Raw genomic sequence first — 25,235 nt, 5'->3', positions numbered from 1 at the left:
CTTGAGTCATCAGACTTAGTGGCAGGCCCCTATCCCCACTTTGACCCTACTTGGGTTGGCATTTTCCTTAGCATTTTCCCATGTAAAACTGTTTTTTTGGTTTTTTTTTTTCGACAGGATTTCTCTGTAGCTTTGGAGCCTGTCCTGGAGCTAGCTCTTGTGAACTAGACTGGCTTTGAACTCACAGAGATCCACCTGTCTCTGCCTCCCAAGTGCTGGGATTAAAGGTGTGCACCACCACCGCCCCGGCTCAAACTGTTGACTTTTTATTCATTCTTACTAGAAAACCTAGCATACTGGGTGTGGAAAGACTGTCTCTCTGTATAGTAGTATCATACCAGGTTTGGTAATGTGTCTTCTAAGAGAGAAATCCATGTGCCACAACCTTCTTTTCCATAACCAGGGCACACTGAGTTTCAGGACCTTGGCCAGCACCTGTTTAACCATCTTTTGGCTGGCCAATGTGTGAAGACCACAAAGGCTAGTGACTGACTAGATAGGATATTGTGAATGGAGTTTGTAAGACCAACAAAATTTAATTCCCCCCCCCCACACACACACACCCGGGACGAGTAGCTTCATCCTTGGGTTTTTTGTTTGTTTGTTTTTTTGTTTTGGTCCTTGCTTACCAAGTGTAGTGTTTGTCCGACAGCAGCATCAATATCCTGTGAGAAACACAGACTCTCATGCCTCATCCCAGACTTGAGTCCAAATCTGCAGTGTAACAGGAGTTTTAGGTGCTTATCTATGCACCAATCAACAGCCTTACTAGTGGAAAAGAAGTGATGACTGTATTTGATGACCCACAAGCAAGATGTATGTTCTGATAATGGGAAAACATCAAAGTCTCGTGTGGCACCTTCTGGGCTCAGTCTCCTGATACTCAAACATCCTTCTTCTAGATAGTGTGTACCACTATGCCTAGCTGGAAAAAAAAATATTTTAATATAGGCATCATTTGTAAAACCTCCTAACTATATAGATAGTGAACATGAGACTCCCACCTTTCTCAGGCTCCCCATGTAGGTTTGTGATAGGTAAATTATGCCTGTCTCACTCTCTAAGGACCAAATATAAGAGCCAATGAGATAGTTCAGCCAGTGAAGGCATGTGCTGCTCTGCCTGATAATCCCCAGGATCCACTTACTGGAGAGAGAACTGACTCCTCCAAGCTATCCTCTGACCTCCACAGCTGTGCTGTGGCATACTGCTCACACACACACACACACACTACACTACACTAATAGTATAGTATAATCCTGCAATAGTATAGTGGGAAAATTAAGAACCAAATGTAAACCTAGCATGGTGGTACCCTCCTATAATTGTAAGTCTGGTAAGGTTGCCATGGGATCACAAGTGTGGGACCAGCCTGGGTGCTATAGTGAATTCCAAAACAACTTGGGATGCAGAGAACTCTGTCTCAAAAATAATCCTGTGTAATAAAAAGAAATCAAATGTAAAGGGAAAGGCGACCTCTGCTTTCTCTGGGATTTTGCTTTGTCCTCAGTTCCTCCCCTTACACCTGAGCAGCACCTGTGTAAAGGTGTGTTACTCAGATCCTACAGCTCCCCACTTTAACCTGCTTGGTGTTTTGTTTCCACTTTTTCTTTGTCTTCTTTTTGTTTTGGTAGAGGCAAGGTCTCATGTAGCTTAGGCTAGCCTCACAATTTTTACCATGCAGCCAAGGATGGTGATACTTTTCCTCCGCCTCTCAAGTTGTGGAATCGTAGGCATGCCCCACCATGCCAGGATGCTTGGGGACCTCATGGGGTGTCAAGCACCATCAGCGCTGAAACACTGACAAGTGTCATTTTGTTCTGGTGTCCTAGGGCACGTGGGGGCACCTCTGCCCTGCAATCATATCAAGCTGGTCGATGCAGAGGAACTCAACTACTGGACCAGTAAAGGAGAGGGAGAGGTGAGCTTAAGATGTCATCTCTTGCTTCTGTGGGTGTCACGTGTAGCCAGTTGACAGCAAAAACAGTGTGGATGGAGCCATTTTCTCCTTACCTGCATGTAAAGTCATTTAAAGTTATTCTTGATTCAACCAAAGCCCAACACTGAGACTCAGTGAACTAAATCAAGATTTTTTTTTTTAAATTTCTGACCTTTAAAAGAAGTTTCCCTCCCCCATGTACACACCTGGCTGTGGCACGAGTTACTTGTCTCCTCAGAAACATGGCCATACTCAAATAGGCCAAGTGAAGTGGGCTGAGCTGGGCTGTTCTCACTCAGACCTAGGGAGTGGGTGGAGAAACAGATTGTTTGCCAATGAAGCAGGGAACCTGAGCAGCTCTGGTAGGATTGCCCAGTCATGGGTATCTGTGGTGAGCATCACAAAACACCATGAGCCTACAGTTGTTGACTGAGATTTCTGTCCCACCTGTCCCGCGGCCATTCAGTCCCAAAGAAACACACAGAGGCCTACATTAATTATAAACTGGTTGGCCTAGTAGCTAAGGCTTTCTTATTAACTAATTCTTACATGTTAGCCACGTGGTTTGGTACCTTTAATCAGCGAGGCATTCTCATATTGCTTCCTCTCTGTCTGGTGACAACTGCAGACTGAGCTTTTCTCTTCCCAGAATTCTCCTGTTCTGGTTGCCCCACCTTTATTTCCTTCCTGGCTACTGGCCAATCAGCATTTTCTTAAAATACAAGTGACAAATCTTTACAAAGTGCAAGGCCATTGTCCCACAGCATAGGGTCATGGACTCCTGAGGAGAAGTAGCAAATGAAGAAAGAGTAGCCGTGGCAGGGGTGGGCATTGCTTCAGAGAAGGCAAGGGGTGGGCCAAAGGACAGAGATAGCAGGATACTCCACATCCTCTGGGCTGTCACAGTCTCCACAGTGGCCTTCCAATAGATGGAGAGCCACTATTGATCCTGTGCCTGGTGACAGGCAGTGCTGGACCCCTTACGTCGTGAGTGAGCTAAGCCATGGTATTCGCCCCCACAGATATGTGTGAAGGGACCAAATGTGTTCAAAGGCTACTTAAAAGATGAGGACAGGACAAAGGAGGCCCTGGACAGCGACGGCTGGCTTCACACTGGAGACATTGGGAAATGGCTGCCGGTATGTATATTTGGAGGCTGGTGTCCCGCATGTCAACGATGAGTGGGTATGAGATCCAGGTCACCGAGGGGGCAGCTCTCCATATGCACCCCAGACTTGTCCCAAGCTTCCTGTTCCTGTTGCCCCAATAAGGCATTGGCCTGTGTGGAGGACAGAACTTGGGCCTTAAAATCAACTTCCTGGATTTCAGGGAAGGGTTTGCAAGTGTGTGGAGCCTGGTGGATAAGTAGAAGGAGGTGTATTTCTTGAGCAGATCTGAGAAAGACAGTGTCTTAGTTAGAGTTTCATTGCTGTGAAGAGACGTCGTGATCATGGCAACCCTTATAAAGGAAAGTGTTTCACTGGAGCTTGCTTACAGGTCAGAGGGTTAGTCCGTTATTGTCCTAGCAGGAAACACGACAGCATGCAGGTAGACGTGGTGTTGGAGAGGTTACTGAGAATTCTATACCCAGACTGGCAGGCAGCAGGAAAAGAGCATGCCACTGGGCCTGGCATGGGCTTCCAGAACTCCAAAAGTCACCCCCCCCCCCACTGTGACATAGTTTCTCCAACAAGGCTACACCTAATCCAACAAGGCCCCAACTCCCAGTGGTGCCACACCCTCTGAGCCTGTGGGGGCCATTTTCATTCAGACTGCCACAGTCAGGGGCACTGTCCCCAGGGTCGGTGTCTGGAAAAGGGAAAACCAGGGAACTGAGGAACTGGCAGATACCGGATACGGGCTGCTTCAGCTCTTTGATCTCTGGAAGTTGATGTGTCACCTTGAGAAAAGTCACACTCCTCTTTTGGGCCACCCTGGCCCATTTGTAGAAACTGGATCTTCATAGCAGTCTTTGGCCACGGCTCCCAGCTTTTTTAGCTCAAACCAATTTGCCTCATTCTCTAATTTAAATTTAAATACATTATTTATGTGTTCTGTGTACCTGCATGCTTTCGTGTGAGTGTGTACACCGTAGGGACTGTGCAGCCAGAGAACAGCTTGATATTTTAATTCTCCTCCTAGCATGAGAATCTTGGAAATCAGACTCGGGTCCTAAGCCTCGACAGAAAGTGCCTTTATCCACTGAGCCGACCTTCTGGCCCACATCCCTTATTTTTAAAATAAGGATAATAGCATCGTTTGCCGCTGCAGTCGTCATCACAAGAAACAAATGAGATCATGGCTACGAGCCGTTAACAGTGCCTGGCATGTATCAAACAGGAATACAAAGGAAAAAAAATGCTGTTGCCAACACCCAGAGCCCTTGCCTAGTATCACTCAGCCAGGGGACCTCTTCTGTGTGTCTGGAAAGTTGCTGCTGTTTGATCAGAATCGAAGTGTTGAGTTTTTCAGACACATGAGTGATGCTGAGCCCTCCCACAGGCTCTGGGGCCAGGTGAGCCAATTTGCCTCTGCTTGGGCCTGTGCACTTGTCCTTGAGAAACTCTCATGCTGGGGGCAGACAAGGACAAGTCCCCATTGTGTTCCCTGGAACGGGGACTCTGCTCAGGGAAGGCATATATTTTTATTTTTATTTTTGGTATGAGTAGGGTTGAGGGAAGAAGCTGAGGACAGGAACTCACTGGACCTGACTCTCCGGTCAAGAGAACAAGAGAAAGTAGAAGGGACCATCAGGACAGTTGGGACAGGATCAGTAGACAATCAGAGCCCTCCAACCAAAGGCCCACGGATAAGTGGGAGAGGGGCCAGAGAGGCCTGTGGGGCATGGACACCTGTGGAGGGACAGTTGTCCCACAAGCCAAGGAAGACTGAGACTCAAGGCCCTGCACTCATAACAGCCCCCTTGCAAGGTCCTGCAATCAATTGTATTATTATTTTGCTTTTATGTATTGATGAGATGGCAGTGATAGATTATTTTTGAGAAGGTATTTCTGTATAGTCCTAGGGATATGACTGGCCTCAAATGTGCTGCCATCCTCCTGCCCCAACCTTCCAAGTGTTGGGATTACAGACATATACTGGTTTCTGCATTAGTTTTTTTCATAAAGAAAGAGTCTCAGAACCATACACACTCAGAGCTGAAGCACTGAACATGAAAGGAGGCTCCCAGCATTCAGGGTGTGGTGAGAAGTGAATAAATAAATCCTTGTGAAGGAGCTGGTGTGCTCAGACACGAGAAACTCAAAAGCTGCCGGGAGCCCGTGGAGTCAGTATCAAAAGTCATCATCATTTCTAAATAAGGGCTGAATATTAATTGAAATTATTCTTACATTTGAAATAAGTGTTTATTCTTTCTGTCTCTCATGTAACTTCATCTTAGCTATGAACACTTTTTCTATACGCTGTGTTTGGCCTTTTTGTTTCTACTCATAAACAAGATTGATCTGTAATTTTTCTTTTAAAATACGCCCCTGGTTTTAGTGTCAGCTTATTTGAATGAATGGACGAGTGGTGTTTTTGTCATCCCCCACCCCATTTTCGGGAAGACCATGTGAAAGGCTTCAATGCTTATATTTAAGAGGTATTTGTGTTCGAAAAAATATTGTTTTATAGCAATAGATGAAGAAGGCATAGTCCTCTAATCCAGTAAATCCACGTGGCTGTTGGGGGAGCTAACTAACGTGTCTGACCCTCATTTTCCTAATTAGAGGAACAGAGGTGACAGCAGCCAGCTGTTGCTATGGAAACCAAAGAAGCTTAGTGTAAGGGCAGTGTAGGAGATCCAGCCCCAGTGTTGAGAAACACAGACCTGCTTTCTTCTCTCCTGGAGAGATTGCTCTGGCCCTGGAGGATAAGCAGATGGAGTGGGGATGAGGGACTGCAGGGGTCTGTCTGCCTGTCTGTTCAAGGTACAATGTCCATGGGAGAAGGAAGAGGTTGATGCGAGAGGGGTCTGTGAGTGAGGATTGATGGGTCTGAGCCAAGAGAGAGAGATGAAGCAAACAGGGACGACCCCAGGCTGGGTTAGACTTGAGAAGAATGATCTCCAGGAGCTTCATTCTGGGTGAGCTGTATTCGGGGTAGACAGATGTTCACACCCTGATGGGAGTCACTGACCAGCAGTGAGATCTGGGAGCCTGTCAATGAAGCGATCTAGCAACTTTGGCATGTGGAAATGGTTATCCCTGGTGTGCTGTTCTCAGAGATAATGAAAGTACAGCATCTACTTAAGCAACCCAGGAACTCAAAAAGGTCCCGGGTCAGTGAGGTGAACAGGGTCTGGGAGGCCCCTGGCACCAGCCCTCCATGCCAGTGGATACTGGATAGACTAGGGCTTCCAACACCATCTGGTAGCAGAAGAGGAATCTGCCGTCCACCAGGAGATGGCAAGGGCACACCGGGGTTGAGGCGGTAGCTGGGGCAATAGACCTAGTGAGGTCAAAGAGAATGAACTTGGAGATGCTGGCGAGGGAAAGTGGAGCTGGAGCATGGGCCTTGGCAAGAGGAGCCCTGATGGGGCAGAAATGGAGCTGAGCGGAGGCAGATGCATGCCTGCTTCTGGGGTGAGAGTGACTGGGGAAACAGAAGGGTCTGGTGAGGCTGATCCAGAAGAAAGGATGGTGGATGCTCAGAACTGGCATGTCACCCACCTGTGGTGGGCGACGGCTCCCTCAAGCTCCATGCAACATCTCTGTAACACAGAGCGGAGCAGCTTGTGCTGGGGTACACAGGGTGAGTCTACACTGAGGAGGCAGGGGTCCAGCTTGGAAATGGGAGTGCTTTCCTAGGACGCTGTCTGTTCAACTCCACAGGAGGGAACACTTAAAATCATCGATCGGAAAAAACACATATTTAAACTTGCTCAAGGGGAATACGTTGCACCAGAGAAGATTGAGAACATCTACATCCGGAGTGAGCCTGTGGCACAAGTCTATGTCCATGGGGACAGCTTAAAGGTGAGTGGTGGTTCTCCAGCCCTTCTGCGCATACTGGCCTGCTGAGAAATCCAGATTAGGTTGTGATTTCTAGCAAACTGCCAGGATTCATCCATGCATTTTAGGTCAAGAGGGGAAAATTCTTTAGAAAAGAGAAATTGTGGAGCTTGAGAGTCTAGCTCACTGGGTAAAGTGTTTGCCGGGTATGCAGGAGGAAGTCCTGGGTTCTGTGCCCAGCACCACACAGAACCAGAACATGCAGGAACAGAGGCAAAAGGATCATGAGTTTGAGTCCAGTCTCAGCCTCAAAGCAAAAATACAGAAGAAATCTTGATTACTTAGGGTTTGGTTAATTGCAATTAAGGCAAATGAGTTGCTTGAAGGCACAGAAACAAACATTTCTACTAATTTTAGCATATTTTCACTAACTTCCAAAGGAGGTAAATTTCTTGAGGCAAGATATTAAATAAAAATTCAGTAATTTTGTGTTTTCTGATTGTGTGTGTTCGTGTGCGTGCGCGCGCACGTGTTGCTGTGGGTTGAATTCAGGGTCTTCCTCTTCCTGCATACTAACCAGACAGTATGCCTCTGAAATACACCACCCTCTAAGCCCTGCTATGCAACTAAATTGTACAGGTAAATGGGTATAGTGTTGCAAGGAATGTACCAATGATAATATCACTTATCAGTACTAAAATGTTTCCGGTCAATATCATTTAGATCATAGTCAGCAAAACCAAAAACAATTATGTGATATTAGAGTTATTGACTATTCTATCCTATGCATTTGCTTATATAATTAAACCTTAAATCACTTTTAAAGAATAGCCAGAAAAATTAAAACAGTTCTTCACAAATAATTTTGAAGTAGTTCTGAAGTTCTGGGAAATGTGTTTGACTTGCAGACTTTGGATCAATAAAGCTGTTTGATTAGTATCCTCCAAGATGTGCAGATCTGAGATTGACATGAGAATCAGGGGGATATATCAGAAATTGTGTGTGTGTGTGTGTGTGTGTGTGTGTATGTGTGTGTATGTGTGTGTATGTGTATGTGTGTGTATGTATATGTGAGTATGTATGTATGTGTGTATGCATGTGTATATGTGTGTATGTATGTGTGTATATTATGTGTGTATATATGTCTGGTGTATATGAGTGTGTGTGTGTTTGATTTTTGACTTTTGGTATTAGAGCTTGAACCCATTCCTCAAGCATACTAATCAACTGCTTAGCCATTGAGCAGCCCCATGTCAGAAGCGATCAGCCAGGACTGTGTGGCACCCTGGTGGATGTGTTTTATAACCTCTGAACAAATGTTTCATAACGGAAGACTTATTTTTAGGAAAGGGTGGAGTCTGAGAATACCAAGAGATTAGTTTTAATGCCAGACCACAAATGAGAACTCTAAAAGCTTGTGTCCTGACTGTGTTTTCTGGTGGGCTTTGTAGGCCTTTTTGGTTGGCATTGTTGTGCCCGACCCTGAAGTCATGCCTGCATGGGCCCAGAAGAAAGGAATCAAAGGGACCTTCCAGGAGCTTTGCAAAAATAAGGTCTGTACCCCCAGGTGCTTCCTGACAGGCTGTTGAGCATTTTATGAGTCACATAATGAGGGGACAGGAAAGCTGGTGACAGTGAAATTTAAATGCGTACAGAGTGTCTGGTGTTACTTTACACATGGTAGGACCCTAAACCAGGCATGTGCCTTTTTGTAGTTGCTGAAGTTATTCCTGTTTTCTTTTTAGAAATTGAGAAAACCATTAAATCCTTAGGTCCAGGGGCCACCACACAATTTATCTAGCCTTCTCATTCCCTGGCCTGAAAGGGAGCAGTCTAAGAGGAGGTGATTTGTCCCAGGACACAGATCCCAGGACACAGATGGGTCACAGAAGAGTCAGATGTGAACACAGGCTTTCTGAGCCTTGCCAAGAGAAGGCAGATCTCATGTGCACTGAGTTAAGAGATAGTGATAGAATGGAAACAGTAGCCCTGTTCTTCCTGCTTAGAGCATCCATCTCTCCTACCGTCACGGAACTGCCTTATGGCATATGTCTAGGGAGGATTGTCGTTCCATGTTTCAGCAGTAGACATAGGCTGGTGTCTCTGGTTCCACTTTCCCTCGCTGAACCCTGAGCTTGCATGGGGTGGCAGCACTGCCAGGCTGACCAAAAGAACACTTAGAATAAAGCATGCCCTAACACATTGACCTCTTTGGTCATTTGCACCTCTTCCTCTCCTGGTGAGAGATAGGTATTGGCATGGCACCAGGTTACCCTCAACAGGGAAGGGACTGAGAGAGCATGCGTCTGCTCCATCACTGGTTAACCTTAATTCAAAACCCTATCCCTTCTATCCCCATTTTGAAATGCATTCTTATTGTTTTGCTTTCATGGTTCAATTCAGGAGCTGAAGAAAGCCATTCTGGATGACTTGGTGATGTTGGGGAAGGAAAGCGGACTTCATTCTTTTGAACAGGTAACTGTGATCTTCCCCACACCCATTCTTTCCCTTTGCATCGTAACACGGTGACCCTGCCCTAGACTCTCTCCTCTGTGATGTGGCCCGCTAGGAGACTAGATACCAACAGACTCCCAAAGGCCTGTTTCAAGCCAACTGCAACTGCCTGCTCCTGAACTAAAATAGGTCACTGGACAAGTAAGACTGTGCTTGTTGTCCCTACAACCGCAGGCGATCGTAAGGCTGAAATAGAAGCCTTGCTGTCTCTGGAAGACCACGTGGGCCTGCTTGGGCTCCCAAGTGCCCTACCTTATTTTTACTTTTGTGGATACTGCCTTCTTGGCAGCTTACTTTCTTATGTACTTACTTACTACCAGCCCAGTGGCCTCCTGCAAAAGAGGAGGAAACAAGGCACCCACAAAGAAAGGACACTCAGTTCCCCTGAGACCTACTGTAGCTAGACTCAGCACTGAGCATGCTCAGTCCTACCTCATGTATCATCTATGCGCTTGAGTAAAAGCCACAGAGAAAAAGGTTCCGAGCAGAAAATAGTAATATACTGATAGACATTTTCATTCCTTAGATTCTGAAATAATTGTCTTTTATAAAGTCAGCATTTCATAATTTTGTGGTGTGGGCAGGGGATGACCGTGAGATGGCCCAGCAAGCAAAGGTGCTTCTTACCACACTGGGTGACCTGAGTTCAGTGCCTGAGTCCCATATGATGGACGGAGGGAACCAGCTCCTGAAAGTTGACCTCTGAACTCCGCTCATGAGCGTTCATATTCATTCATACAGAGAGACAGGGAGAGATACACAGAGAGAAATAGAACAAAGTTTTTTTTCAATAATTGCTTTTTACCAAGCATGCTGGGCACACCTTTAATCCCAGCATGTGGGAGGCAGAGGCAAGAAGATCTCTGTGAGTTCAAGGCCAGTCTTGTCTACATGGCAAGTTCCAGGACAGCCAGAGCTCTGCAGAGACACTCAAAAACTAACAAACAAATGTTTTCCATTAAAAAATGTCCCACAAATATAGTATGAGAAATCTACAAGGCTTAGGAGAATTTTTAAATTTTGTATGCTGGTTTGATGATAGCGTAGAACTATTTTTAAATTGGTTTTAAATGTACAATTCTTATGTTTAATCTGAAATTAAAATGTCTAGGTACAAAGATTTTTAAAATTTTTCTTTTTTATTCTTGTTTTTCTTGGTTTTGGACAGGGTCTCATGCTATAGTAGTTTTAGAACAGGACAGGCTGGCCTGCTGCATATCACATAAACCAGGATGGTCTTGAACCCATTGCAATCCTCCTGTCTCAGCCTCCCAAGTATTAGGATTACAGGCATGAGCAACCTACCACACCCAGCTATGATTTTAATTTCTTAATTTCAAGATGAAGAAATCTAAAATAGTTTCCATGTTTGACATTGTTTTCCTCTTGAAACTTACGTGTCAGTTAAGCCAATTTGAGAAACAAGCTTTCATTTGTCAGTAGCTACTTTAGGACAGCCAAAGCTGAGTATGAAGTGTTCCTGCTGCTGACTTTGCTTTTTAGAGTAGAAGGTCCATTTTTGCCACTATGATTATTTCAGTCTCCAAATTTGGTAGGATTTATTTTGTTGTTCTTCCTTAATGGGGATCTGTGTGGCTAGATCACAGGTCCATGTGGTCCAGGAGCTACCCCTGAGTGATTCCAGACCCTGTAGTCTGGGGTGATTTGAAGGACAGACTCTGAGCCACCTGGGGACAGCCTTGTGAATTCCTGAGCCCCACACGCCCTCTGTTGGTGCTAGGATGCATGACTAGCACCAGAATGATAAAACCCTGCACACTGGCATTAGGGATAGGCGTGGGAGGGGTTGAGAGGATGGTGTGTGTGTGTGTGTGTGTGTGTGTGTGTGTGTGTGTATGCACACGTGTGTGATATTCTTAAGGTTATTTTAGAAGAAACCTTCAATTAAAATTCCACTGTTCTGTTCTCCGTTGCCTTTGGTTAGAGCATTAATGAGAAGCAAGCGATCTTGACTTTTTGTATGCCCTTTCTGCTCGAATAATCTGCCCTCACTATGGTAAACTCATATGCAGGAAAGTCATGTGACATCCCAGAGGTCTTTAGCTTTATCACCAAAGTTGTTACATCTTGGTTTTCTCTGGTCTCATTCTCCTCATTCCCTGCTCTGTGGCATCCTCCCCGGCACAGAATTAGCATGTAGCCTCAGCTGACCATAGCAAAACAAGCAGCAGGGCTCCTGCCCAGGGGAAGGTATGCTCCAAACATGGGCCCCCCTTCCCCTCCTTCACAGCAGCTGTCCCAGTTGATCCACAGTCCATTTTTGTCTTGGCCTTTTCCCTTTTCAAAAACAAATGGGCAGAGGCTTGAGGTGTGGCTTAGCTGTCAAAGTGCTTGTCTAGTATGTAGTCCTAGGTTTGATCCCCAGTACCACACATACTAGGTATGGAGGCCGTGTGCTCTTATAATTCTAGCACAGGCGAGGTAGACGCAGAAAGATCAGAAGTTCAAGGCCATTCCAAACACAAAGCAAGTTCCGGGTCAACTGAGGCTGCAGGAGACCTTGTTTCAAACAAACAAACAAACAAGCCCAAACCAAAACAGTTCAGCCAGGGATGGTGGCCCACATTTGCAGCCCCAGAGCTGGGAGGTTAAAACAGGAGGATCAGAAATTCAAGGCCAGTCTGAGCTATGTAGAGAAACTCTATCTCAAGGTGGGGAAAAGAGGCAATTAAGGGTTAGCTCAAAACACAAAGAACAGCATAACTAAGTCCAGAATCTAAGTCATCCTATGTAAACTTTAGTAGTTAAAATTTATTGAGTTGGGTTGATTGCACTAAACTTTGAATTTAAAAAATGTATTTACTGAGACAATGTCCAGAACCATGCAATTCTAAGGACTAGGTCAGCCATGTGACTTACAGAGGTCTTTGAAAGATGTATTTTACTAGTAGACAGGTTGTTCTTAAAATATCCCATCAACAATGAAACAATGTAGCTGACTAACAGATATTTAAGCACATTTAATTTTCATTTAATAATGTTCTTAGTATTTGTGTGCCTCATTGATTTGCATAGACCATGAACTTTGACACAATAGATTTTTTTTCAACTTCTAACCAGTGGACCTCTTCTTAATCATACCGTATTTCTTCTTATTGAAAGGGATAGTTGTTGAATCAATTTAGGGGTGGATTTATCATTTTCCTGATTCATAGAAATGTTTTATTTTTCTTTTTTTCTGTCTTTAATCTTAAATTATTTATTTTGGGTTTATTATCTACAAGCAAACTTGAGTTAATACCTTTGAAAAACTGAAAGTACTATGGTTCTTCATACATGCACAAGTTTATGGTTTTGTAGTTGTTGCTTTTTAAAAAAATTGAGAGCTTATATATTTTTGTTTTATGTGTATGGGTGTTTTGCCTGTATGTGTGCCCATTCACTATGTGTGTGCAGTACTCTCAAGAGGCCAGAAGAGGGCGCCAGATACTGTGGAACTGAAGTTTCCGACAATTAGCTGTGAACTGCGTGTGGGTGCTAGTAATGGAGCCCAGTAAGAGCAGCCAGTGCTCGTGACCAAGGAATTATTTCTCCAGCTCCTGGTTCACGTTCTCATGAGATGACATAAATAGAGACTTTGGGGATATTACACTCCAATGCGATGTTTAAATGTTACAAGTTCTTCTAATGAAAGTTCTATAAATCTTATTTTGGTAACAAGTTTCAAGAATAAAAAAGCTAATGTTAGGCATTTTCTTTCTTATTTCTTCTATAAAATGTATTAAAAGTTAGAAAGAGCCAGGCATGGTAGTACACTCAGGAAACAGAGGCAAGTGGATCCCCATGAGCCTGCATAGTAAGTTACAGACCAACCAGAGCTGCAGTGAGAGACACTGTCTCAAAAAATAAATGTACATACATACATACATACATACATACATACATACATACACACACACATACATTCTCACATGCACATGAGGCTAGAGACATGACTCGGTGGCTAAGAGTTGTTCTTCCAGAGTACCTGGGCTCAATTCCCAGCACCCACATGGAGGCTCACAACTGTCTGTATCTCCAGCTCCAGGGTACTGATGCCCCCTGCTGGCCTCCACAGGCACAGCATTGCATGTGATGTACAGACATACATGTGGGCAAAACACTCACACACGTTAAATAAATAAAATTGGAAAATCAGCTTTATGGACATAAATGAAGATTTAAGAATCCTTTTTGTTGTTGATTTTTCAAGACAGGGTTTCTCTGTGTAGCAGCTCTAGCTGTTCTGGAACTCGCTCTGTAGACCAGGCTGGCCTTGAACTCACTGAGATCTGTCTTCCTCTGCCTTCCAAGAGCTGGGATTAAAGGCATGTGCCACCACACCTGACAAATATTCTCTTTTGTAATACACTCATGATTAGACAACTTTATGGAAAGCATATAATTGCTTCACAAAATGAATTCATGCCTTATTGTTGACTCTCTCCTGAAAAAGCCCAAAGTCTGTTGCCCACAGTTTAAGTTATCATTGACAATTGTCTGACCTACCTTCCTTCCTTCCTTCCTTCCTTCCTTCCTTCCTTCCTTCCTTCCTTCCTTTTTTTCTTTCCTTCTTTCTTTCTATCCACCGCCCAGACTTTGGGTCACTCACGTCGGTTGTATGGGTGTTTGTGGAGAATGCAAATGGACCCAGGGCAGCTCCTGGTAGCGGTGTAGCTCTGATCTGCTCACTGAGGGACAGAATTGCCAGCTGGATTCAGGCCTCTGACCTGTTTGACCCTCTTTGTGGGGCTGAACCTGGTGGTACAAGTTCAGGCAGGGCAGCCCCGCAGGCATCTGGGTGGAAGGGCTGCTGACTCGATCATGCTTCCCCTTGAGCCCTTGTCCCCTCACAGCCTCCACACCACCTAAGAGGCATCCTGTAGTTCCCTCTGCACTTCTGTGGCTGCTGCCACCACAGCTGCATTCCCTGCTGCTCCTGGACTGAACGCCCCCCCCCCCCCACCATGTACCACTGGGAAATCAGAAGATGGCAGCCAGGCTGCAGACATGTTAGCCTAGTCTTTGCATCTCCTTGGAAAAATTATAGTAACTTCATAAACAAAAGAAGGTGGGAGAGCAGTAGGGAGGTGTGTCCCTGCTATCCCAAGATGGGGAAGCAGGGAGATCAAGGCCGTCCTTAGTTACAGGGAGCTGGAGACCATCCCAAACTACCCAAGACTATGTTTCAAAAGAACCCAAATGAATAAATCTAAAAAGTTTCACCACCAAACGGTGGTTCCTAAACTTAAAAAGGGTTTTAAAAGTTATTCATGTTTATTTTATGTGTTTGTTTTCCCTGTGTATATATGTCTGTGTACCATGCACATGCAAAGTCCACAGGGGCCAGAAGAGGGTGTCAGAAACCCTGGAACTGGCATAATAGATGGTTATGAGCCACCATGGAGGTGCTGGGAACCAAGTCCTAGCTCTGTGCAAGAGCAGCAAGTGCCTTTGACCCTTGACCCATCTCTCCAGCCCTGTAATTTCCATTTTTAAAAAAGTAGAGCTTCTGTGACATTTTACATAAAACGTGCTCTCCTGTTGGTTTGGGGCCAGAGCTCAAATCTCTCTAACTTCCCCATCCTTAACCACCTGACATTCCTGCCTTCCCGTCTTTCACCCCCACCTCCACAAACCTCTTTGTCTCTATCCCACCCCAACCTTCCTATCCCTGACTCTCATACCCCATGTCATACCACCTGGGAAGGAGCTCGTGTATATTTCCTGCTTTTCAGTATCCCAAACTTCTCCCTTGGGACCTGTTACAACTTCACGTGTTTTGGGATGGTTTATGTGTGATAACACACGGAGGGGAGCAGGTTGTATTTTTTAAGGAACAAAGACTTGCAGTCCTTGTCCTGAGAAATCCTTTCTGTTTTGAGTAGCAAGCCAAATTGAGAGAGTTTTCAATTACAGGAACTTAGCCTTTTAATGACATTCTTATGAATGTTTATGTACGTGAGGGTGTACTGTGTCCACATGTGTATAGCACTTAGAGGACAACCTCCGGTGTTATTTGCAAGAATGTCATCTGCCTCCCTTGACATGGGGTCTTTTATTAGCCTGGAACTACACTAGATGGCCAGCAAGCCCCAGGGATCTTCCTGTCCCCATTGCTGGGATTGCAAGCATGTAACACCACATCTCCCTCCTTTTTTTTTTTTTAAACATGGGTTCTGGGGCCTTAACCCAAGTCCTCATACCTGTAAAGCGATGACTTTACTGGCTGAACCACATCCCTAGTTCTGGGAACTTGATTTTGGAACACTCTATGAAGCCATCTCAGGCAAGAGCCTCTGATTTTTCAGCCATTTAAATTGAGTATCCAGATAGAAGTCCTGGCAACATGTAACTGCCGGCCGGGGCAGCTGCACCAGCAGCTTCAGCACGCTGCTTCCTCCCTCCTGGCACGCCCTGAATCTACTCAAACACTGAGCTCGACATAAAAAGAAGCCTAAGTCAGGGTCATCCTTCATTTGCACAAGTTTCCTAGAGATAAGGATGAGCCTATTAGTGCTTAGCTTTGAAAAATTTGACATTTATTTAATGAAAATATAGGTTAAAATTCCAGAGTTTCTTTTAAAAGCCAGAAGTATAGTATTGTGAGAGATCTTTGTTTTGTTTTTTGTTTTTGTTTTTTTGAGACAGGGTTTCTCGGTAACAGCCCTAGCTGTCCTGGAACTCACTCTTTAGACCAGGCTGGCCTCGAACCCACTGAGCTCTGCCTGCCTCTGCCTCCTGTGTGCTGCAATTAAGGTGTGCTCCATCACTGCCTGACTGCAGGGGGGTGTGTCTTCTCTTGTAATTGAGGATTTTTGTTTTGTTTAGCTTTAGTTTGGTTTTTTCTTTGTTTTGTTTTGGGATTAAAAATTCAATGAATAGAATGAAGGGTGTTTTTTTTTTTTTGGTTTTGGGGTTGTTGGTTTTTTGTTTTGTTTTGTTTTGTTTTGTTTTTTGACCAAAGAATTCTTTGTCACCTCTAAATAGCAACTTGCTGGCATGCTGCACTGTTAATATCAGAGACATCTCTCCAACCTCTTGATCCATCTTAATCTGGTTCAGCTTGCTGGCATTTAAAAATTATGTCAAGAATTACCTTCAAATTTTCCAGGAAGATGTACTGCTCTTTACAGTTCTGCCTCTTGTAGATTATATGTACCACATGCTCCAGCCCACACTTGTAGTAGCTGGGGAGATGTGGGCTCCATTCCCTCCGCCTGAGCACATGCTAGGGCCACAGAGCAGCCTGCTCCAACCCCAGTCTCCCTGTGCACATCTGGCCAGAGCCTACTTGTTCTTCAAAGTTCACCTTCAAACATCCCTTTTTAAAGAGCCTCGTCTGTTAGGATTAGTTGTGAATTGTCTCTCACAGGGTCATGTTCTGAACATTCAATTCCCAACCTATTTTGAAGGTCAGGGAGCTTTTAAGAAGCGAGACCTGACTGGCAGAAGTAGGTCCCTGTGATCTTAGAAGGTCACAAACGCCTCTGCCCTGGTCTAAGTCTCTGTTTTCTGCTTGCCACCATGTGAACAAAGCTGCCTCCTCTTTCCTTCTGTCACCGGTGGGACCACTGTGTTTCCTCCATGAGGGACTCAGTCCCTCCAGCACTGTGATCCAGGAGATACTAGTCTTCCTTTAAATAGTTTCTGTCCAGTATTTTGGTAATAACAATGAAAAGAAATATAAAATGAAACACAGTTCAAATACTGCCGAGCCTAAGGGATGTGGTGTGTCGGAAGGAAGTGTAGTCAACTCACGCAGAAAAAGCTGGCTGACACTCTGCTGGGTTTTCCTCCTTTGCATCAGTGGAAAGATGGATGGTCCCAGGTAGGTACAGGACCTCAAAGACATAGACTCCTGTCTTTCTGCTTCTCTCTATTCTCTTATCATGCTGACTTTTCACCCCATGGTGGCAAGGTGGCTGCAACAGTCACGTTCAGTTAAGGAAGAGGAGAGGAGGTGGAGGCAGCCATGTCTGAGCTTTTTTATTAGGGAAGCAAAAAAGTTTTCTTTCTTAGACCAAATACAGATCTCATGGCTATCCTGTAGCTTCAAAGCAGAGCTGAGAAATCCGAGAGCAGGACTGTCCTCGTGTGTCTTCTGGACCCAAACTAGATCAGGGTTCTATTAGCACAGGGGACAGTGGGGAATGGAAAACAGAGAAGCTCCCTGTGCTCGGCCATGTAGTAGTTATGCCCGACTCTGGCATCTCTCGTTGAGTGGAGGATCCCTGTGAGTGAGAGATACTTGTTTTTCTTCCTATCCCTGATATATAACATAGCACCTGGCACATGGTATATGCTCAATGAATATTGGTTATAAGGCTATTCCTGAATCTGAGTCTGTATTTCACCACATACATTTTGATATAATTTTAAAGTATATATTACAGTGATGTTTATTTAGCCTAGCTCACTCTTTAATAATATGAGTTATTAAACTCATTAAACAAAAAAAGTCAATTTGGTCCCATTTAGGAGGACACAATTTCTTAGAGGTTGTACCACTCCAGTGTTCAGATACAATATTCTCAGAGAACTGCCTGGGAGTCTTCCTGCTGGAAGCCAACATGGCAGAAGCTCTATGAGACACTCGTGGACCAACCCTCCATCCTTTTGTGTACTCGCTTCACCTTGCAAAGAGCTTTGGCCTGAGGAGCCTGGCTCTGCCTCATAGAAGGCAGCAGTGAGAATGCTTGGTAGATCCCTCCGTGCCCCACTCTAAAAGACCTGATGTAAGTCCAGGGCATGGGCTGGGATGTAGCTCAATTGGTAGAGTGCTTGCCCAGCACACGCAGAACCCTGGATTCGACCCACAGCGCTGCAGAAACAGGTGTAGTGATGTCTACCTGTTGCCTCAGCACCGGGGAGGAGGAGAAAGGAAGGGGATCAGATGTTCTAGATGATGCTCAGCTACCCAGTGAATAAGGCCAGCCTGAGCTACATGAGGTCCTGTCTCAAAAAACAAAAATGTCCTCAGCAGAACATTGTTTAGCTCATTGTGTTCCCCCTGCTTTTTGCACTCTTAGTGCAGACAGACTACAGTGTCTCTAGGAAGCCATCTAAAGCAGACTCCCAGAGTCCTCACAGCAGCCTCCCTCCATATTGCATCTTGTCACCATGTCTCCAATTCATTCTGAACTGTTCAGCTATCTCTGTGTCTGTCTCCACACTACGTGTAGAACAGGACTTCTCAACTTATGGGTGCAACGCCTTCGGGGATCAAACAATCCTTTCACAGGGTCTGCATATCAGATATTCTGCATATCAGATATTTATAATTATATATGCATATTATAATTCATAACATTAGCAAAATTACAGTTCCAAGTAACAATAAAAATTGTATGGTTGGGGGTCACCACAACATGAGAAACTGTATTAGAAGGTGGCAGCGTTAGGAGAGCTAAGAACTACTGATGTAGACTATTGTCTTTTTTTTTTTATTGATTTTTATTGGGCTTTACAAAATTTTTCTCTACACCTCTCCCTGCCTCTCCCCTCCCCCCCTTCAACCCTCCTCCAAGGTCCCCATGCTCCCAATTTACTCAGGAGATCATGACTTTTTATACTTCCCATGCAGATTATATCTATGTAAGTCTCTCTTAGTGTCCTCGTTGTTGTCTAAGTTCTCTGGGATTGTGGTTTGTAGGCTGTCTTTCTTTGCTTTATGTTTAAAAACCACCTATGAGTGAGTACATGTAAAAATTGTCTTTATGTGTCTGGGTTACCTCACCCAAAATAATGTTTTCTAGCTCCATCCATTTTCCTGCAAAATTCAAGATGTCATTATTTTTTTCTGCTGTGTAGTACTCCATTGTGTAAATGTAACACATTTTCCTTATCCATTCTTCAGTCGAGGGGCATTTAGGTTGTTTCCAGGTTCTGGCTATGACAAACAATGCTGCTATGAACATAGTTGAGCACATGTCCTTGTGGCATGACTGAGCATTCTTTGGATATATACCCAAAAGTGGTATTACTGGGTCTTGAGGAAGGTTGTTTCCTAATTTTCTGAGAAATCGCCACACTGACGTCCAAAGGGGTTGTACAAGCTTGCATTCCCACCAGCAATGCAGAAGTGTTCCCTTTTCCCCACAACCTCTCCAGCATAAGTTGTCATCAGTGATTTTTATCTTGGCCATTCTTACAGGTATAAGATGAAATCTCAGAGTTGTTTTGATTTGCATTTCTCTGATGTTGAACATTTCCTTAAGTGTCTTTCAGTCATTTTAGATTCCTCTGTTGAGAGTTCTCTGTTTACATCTATACTCATTTTTTCTATTGGATTATGTGTTCTTTTGGTGTCCAATTTCTTGAGTTCTATGAATATTTTGGAGATCAGACCTCTTTCTGATGTGGGGTTAGTGAAAATCTTTTCCCATTCTGTAGGCTGTCATTTTGTCTTGTTGACCGTGTCCTTTGCTTTATAGAAGCATTTCAGTTTTAGGAGGTCCCATTTATTAATTGTTTCTCTCAGTGTCTGTGCTGCTAGGGTCATATTTAGGAAGTGGTCTCCTGTGCCAATGCATTCAAGTGTACTTCCCACTTTCTCTTCTATAAGGTTCAGTGTGGCTGGCTTTATGTTGAGGTCTTTGATCCATTTAGACTTGAGTTTTGTGCATGGTGATAGATATGAGTCTATTTTCATACTTCTACATGTTGATATCCAGTTATGCCAGCACCACTTGTTAAATTTGCTTTCTTTTTTTCCATTTGATATTTTTTTCTTCTTTGTCAAAAATCAGGTGTTCAAAGATGTGTGGATTGATATCTGGGTCTTCTATTTGGTTTCATTGGTCCTCCTGTCTGTTTTTATGCCAATACCAGGCTGTTTTCAGTACTGTAGCTTTGTAGTAGAGTTTGAAGGGATTGTGATGCCTCTAGAAGTTCTTTTATTGTACAGGATTGTTTTGGCTATCCTGGGTTTTTTGATTTTCCATATGAAGTTGAGTATTGTTCTTTCGAGGACTATGAAGAATTTTTCTGGGATTTTGATGGGCATTGCATTGAATTTGTATATTGCTTTTGGTAAGATTGCCAGACTATTGTTCTTGTTTCCAGCAAATGGAACATATCCTTCCATTCTTAGCTCTTCCCAAAGCCATCTTTCAGTTTTTCTGGGAGACCTCTTTCTACAGGGCATGTGAGCCTGTGCACTGCACTCTTTAGGCCTCTCCAGTCCTTTCCTCTTGTGTTTGGGATAAAATTTGACCTTCTCCACCACTGGGCTGTCTATGCCTTCAGTCTCATTCCTCCCACACTTGACTTTCTTATGTAACAATAAGAAGCCACTTAGCCATCGCTTTGGAAACCCTGTATCTTCTCAACTGCTGGTTTTGTTCTTGAGGACTGACTGTGCCTGTGGTACCCTCCTGTACCCACATTTTCCCATTTTCTGTCTGACTATTTGTTTATGATAGGGTCTCATGTATCTTAAGTTGAACTTGAAATTGATGTATAGTCAAGGGTGAACTGCTGGTCCTCCTGCCTCTACCTCATGAGTTCTGGCTATGTGACACCACATTCTGGTTTTATAAGATATTAGAGACCAAACCCATGGATCATACATGGTAGGCAAAGCACTCCACCAGCTAAGAAGCATCCCCAGCCTCAACTGTTGCTATTTTTTTAATTCTCACCTGGTTGTAAAACCTTTCCTGACTATACCTCACTCTTCCCTAACTCAGATCTGTGCTCTTCATTTTCTGTACATCATGTTAAGAATTTCCCAGTGTCCTTCAATCTGCTCTGTAAACGCTAACTTACACCACTGCGGGTGTTGGTATTTAAGATCCTCCTTGTATTCTCAGTGCCTAGCAGAACAAGCAACCTGTTTGTGTCTCTTGAGTTGCTGAGTGATTGAATGGATGGATGAGCGGGTGACAAGAGGAAAGGGTGGCTTTCAGACACATCAAATGGGCTGAAACGTCTTTGAATCTAATTTTGACTTAGCATGGTGTGATAAAGTCAGGAGGATCCCTATTCCTTTACGCCTGTTTATTTTTACCACAAATGCTATAAATTCTGTGTTTTATTCCTATTAAAGATATATTCTGCATTTAATTTTTAGGTTAAAGCCATTCACATCCATTGTGACATGTTCTCAGTTCAAAATGGTTTGCTGACACCAACACTAAAGGCTAAGAGACCCGAGCTGAGAGAGTACTTCAAAAAACACATCGAAGAGCTTTACTCAGCCTCCATGTGAAGCTCACGGAGGGTCCTACTCGGTCCAATGAACTTCGCAGCAATATTACAGTTATTCCCGAAAGACAGGAAGCTGAGTGACGCAGCTGAAAATGAACGAGCACCCTTGCGACTGAGCCTTTCCTGACCCAAGACGTCTCTAACAATATTTTCTCTACCATCACCAAGTACACTTTATTTTTATTAAATGATATTGTAGCAAGCTGCTAAAAAATATCACAAATGGCAATGTAAAAACAAATCAAGACATTTTCTCAAGAACTGTGTACCACTAAAAGTAATATATTCTCAATGTTCACAGAATTCCATTAAACATAAAGGAAAAAAAACATAACTGATATATTGTACTTAATTATTTGTGGAATATTAACTAGATACTGCGAATGTCTAGGCAATGTGGACTACCTCATTAAATAACTGACAAAGATCACAGTTAGATCAGACTCAAAACTTAGAGCAGGAAGTAGGAAGTCATGCCCAAACAAAACATGATAGTTCACACGTGACCTGACTCCCATCCCTGTTGATGAAAGAGCCTTCCCTCTGATTTTTACTTTTATTTATTAAAAAAAATGAAAATGTAGATGTTCTTTTTAAAATATTATATTTATTTATCAATTCCCAAAGGTCTTTCAGCACATTTTCTCATTTCTCAAGCTCACTGAAATATCCAGAATCTATGTACAGATTCTATGTGTGTATTTATGGACTTCTTACCATAACGAAGTTCAAAAGATGTCTGTTGACTGCAGCAAATGGATTCTTGGCAGACACTTAGGGGAAGGAACTCAGTGATTTCTCAGGGTGGGTGACAGTTCGTGTACCTGTGTTCCTGCTAGAGTCTTCCCCATTTCCATCTTTAATATGTCTATACCAAGTCTGGGAAACTCAATATGGCTGAACTTCTGAACATTTTTGCTTTCTTTTTATATGACTGTAAAGGCAGACATGAGGAGGAGTAGATGCTATTTCTGAATGAAATAACTCTTCAATGACACGATGTGGAAGCACTTCTTCAGAATTTTCCTAGAAAACTACTTAAGGCCAACATAGAAAAAGACCTGCTAATGGTATAATTCCATTCTTAGATTCTCTATATGCTACTAAGTTTGACCATTAAACCTTAATTGTACCACATATTTGATGCATCCTGAATCTAGATGCCAAGATTCTGATGTCACTAAAAGCCTCGATTACATGGACAGCTCAAATTGTATGCTTGGAGGAGGGCAAGCCCCTAGGGAAGTCTCTCTCCTCTGATGGAACAGGACTCTCAAAGTATATGAAGAATTCATGAAGTTCGCGTGATCTTTCCACGTAGATATATAATCAGTGTGGCAGGACAAGAACTCCTTAGCCCTAGAGGTTTCCAGCATGGTTTGGAAGTGAATGTTGTCAGCACAGCCTGCATGATCACACAGGCCTATTGGATGGTCCCAACCTGTTTGTAAGTGAACGCTATCAATCAGAACCTGCATCATTGTGCAGGCCTGTTGGATGGTCTATATCAATGTTGGTTCACACGTTTCAATCATGTTGAGTCTTGAACTCAGCTTTAAATGACGTAGTTATTCAGGTACTTTTTAAAAATTCAGGTACATTCCTTGGGTATAATTTCTCTGAAGACTCAATGTTGCACCTATAAATTTGGCTTTGAATAAATGATCAGATTCTGTTCACATTAATGTCTTTCACAGTGTGGAGGATCAGAACCAGGGCCTTGCACATGCTCAGCAAGCACTGCGCCCCTGAGCTCTGCTCCCAGGGTGAAGTAAATTTGAAAGACATTTCTGACTAGACAGATAACACATCCAGAGCCGCATGTGAGAAGCACAGGCTCTTTAGATACTTCACACATATTTGATAATTAAAATTGAAGACCATTACCTGAATTAGATACTCATATTATTTTAAGGGCAAGGAATTTTGCACATCAAATAAAAGAAGCTGCTTTCCATTGTCTGACTACTTGACGAAAATCTCATAGTTGGCTTTGATTCCAGCAGAATTTTTGAACAGTGCAATTTGAGCAAACAATTGAAAAACTTATCCTTATTATATTTATTCTTTGTTGCAGTTAGATGTGATTAATTGTTAACAACCTTTGTTTGTTGTTTGTTTCTCAAAAGATTCTGTGTTTCTATTGAACTTCCCAATCTGTGTGGGGGCTATTTATGGGAGGGCGCAGATGTGCTTAGAAAGTGACAGTGGGCCTTAAGTTCATCGCATGTCCTCTTGCTCCTCTGTGAAACACTACTTGACTTTGTAACAAAAAAGAAATGAAACAGTATGTTATCAATGACAAACTCCTTGTTTCAGATTTCTCAATCTTATCGCAGGTGATGAAAAACAAGTTAGTGTTTCTCTTTAACCAATATAGGAAAAAGGCTAAGCACTTAAGACTTGTCATAATCCCAGTGGGCACCGTATACTGTTTAAAGTCTAGAGGCCACAGAAACTTGATTCCTTAATCGTAAATATGTTCTTAAATGTTTGGCATTTTTATCTATTTGTCACTCAATTGTGTTACTAATTCTCACATTTTTTTTTTTTTACAAACCAACCCAATTGGGGTAAACACTATAATACATTGCCCCATTTGCCACAAAGGATGTCTTTAGAGGTAGTATTGAGACTTCCCCTCCAGGTGGCAGAGAAGACTGACTGGGTGTGGTCTGCAGGCCTAGCTCCATGTATTAGGATCTTAAACTCAGAGGTTCAAGGAGTAGCCATACCTTGAACAGGGGAACCCCCCAAAATTTCCATTGAGAGTTTTATAGACAGGTAATGTTTTAGCAATTTGAAAACAACACTTAAAATTGATTGTATTGCCTATAAAAGAACTAATGGTCATTAATTTTTCTGCCATAATAAAAGAATTGTTTTTTATGTTTTACATATATTAAGCACAAGTGTGATACAGTTATTTAAAATGCAAAATACTAGAAAATGAATGTTAAGAATGGAAAATTATATTTTTTGCATGAAGACAAACTCCTTACAAAATTGCTTAATATCTCAGGACAAAAGAATGAATAACAATATGTAAAACTGATCAATTAAAAGTTGGCTGTTTTTATTTTAAGAAAACACTACAATGATAAAAAGGATCCTGACAGTCTTAAGCTCTCTCTTAAGTATGCTGCATAATCCTGCCTGTGAACCTACAAATAATGCCAAGAGAGTGAGATCAGCAAACATGAGGACCAGTCCCTGAATGAGAATCTCCCCATTGAGAATATGTTAATGGTTGTACTGCGGAGGTGATACACATTTGAAAATGTAAGCAAGCGTTTCTAACTCTAGTCCCAAACACACAGGGTTTTCAGGAGGTAATACGCCACTTAAGCACTCATCTGACCGCTCATTTTACATTTCCTTGTTAAATCATTGCAATGATTGCATGGGGAGGGGAAAATGGCTATTTTTGAAGAATTGCTTATTCTACTTTCAATTTTTGAAAATCAAGGAATTAAAGATATTACTTTTTAAATATGCATAGATGTACCTTAACTGTAATTATATTTTAGTTTGCTTTGTTATAACGGCATGAACATCAAATACAAAATGCACTCATGAACACTTTTGTAAAAAATAAAGTTTTTTATTTCTCAAAA

At 43.1% G+C, this 25,235-nt stretch overlaps 1 protein-coding gene across 6 annotated transcripts in view; it reads left to right on the top strand.

Annotated features, from left to right (window-relative positions):
- Positions 1-25,235, top strand: part of Acsl6 (acyl-CoA synthetase long chain family member 6) — a 63,552-nt gene extending 38,317 nt beyond the window's left edge. For all 6 annotated transcript variants that reach the window (XM_075992607.1, XM_075992610.1, XM_075992605.1 and 3 more), the window contains 6 exons: positions 1,833-1,921; positions 2,962-3,078; positions 6,772-6,915; positions 8,343-8,444; positions 9,295-9,366; positions 21,482-25,235. In XM_075992607.1, coding sequence (XP_075848722.1) covers positions 1,833-1,921; positions 2,962-3,078; positions 6,772-6,915; positions 8,343-8,444; positions 9,295-9,366; positions 21,482-21,619 — 662 coding nt within the window. In that variant the 3' untranslated portion in view covers positions 21,620-25,235. The remainder of the gene's footprint in view (positions 1-1,832; positions 1,922-2,961; positions 3,079-6,771; positions 6,916-8,342; positions 8,445-9,294; positions 9,367-21,481) is intronic.

This window comes from Microtus pennsylvanicus, chromosome 11 (genome assembly GCF_037038515.1).
Source record: "Microtus pennsylvanicus isolate mMicPen1 chromosome 11, mMicPen1.hap1, whole genome shotgun sequence".
Classification (NCBI taxonomy): domain Eukaryota; kingdom Metazoa; phylum Chordata; class Mammalia; order Rodentia; family Cricetidae; genus Microtus; species Microtus pennsylvanicus.
This window is presented reverse-complemented; position numbering and strand designations above follow the sequence as displayed.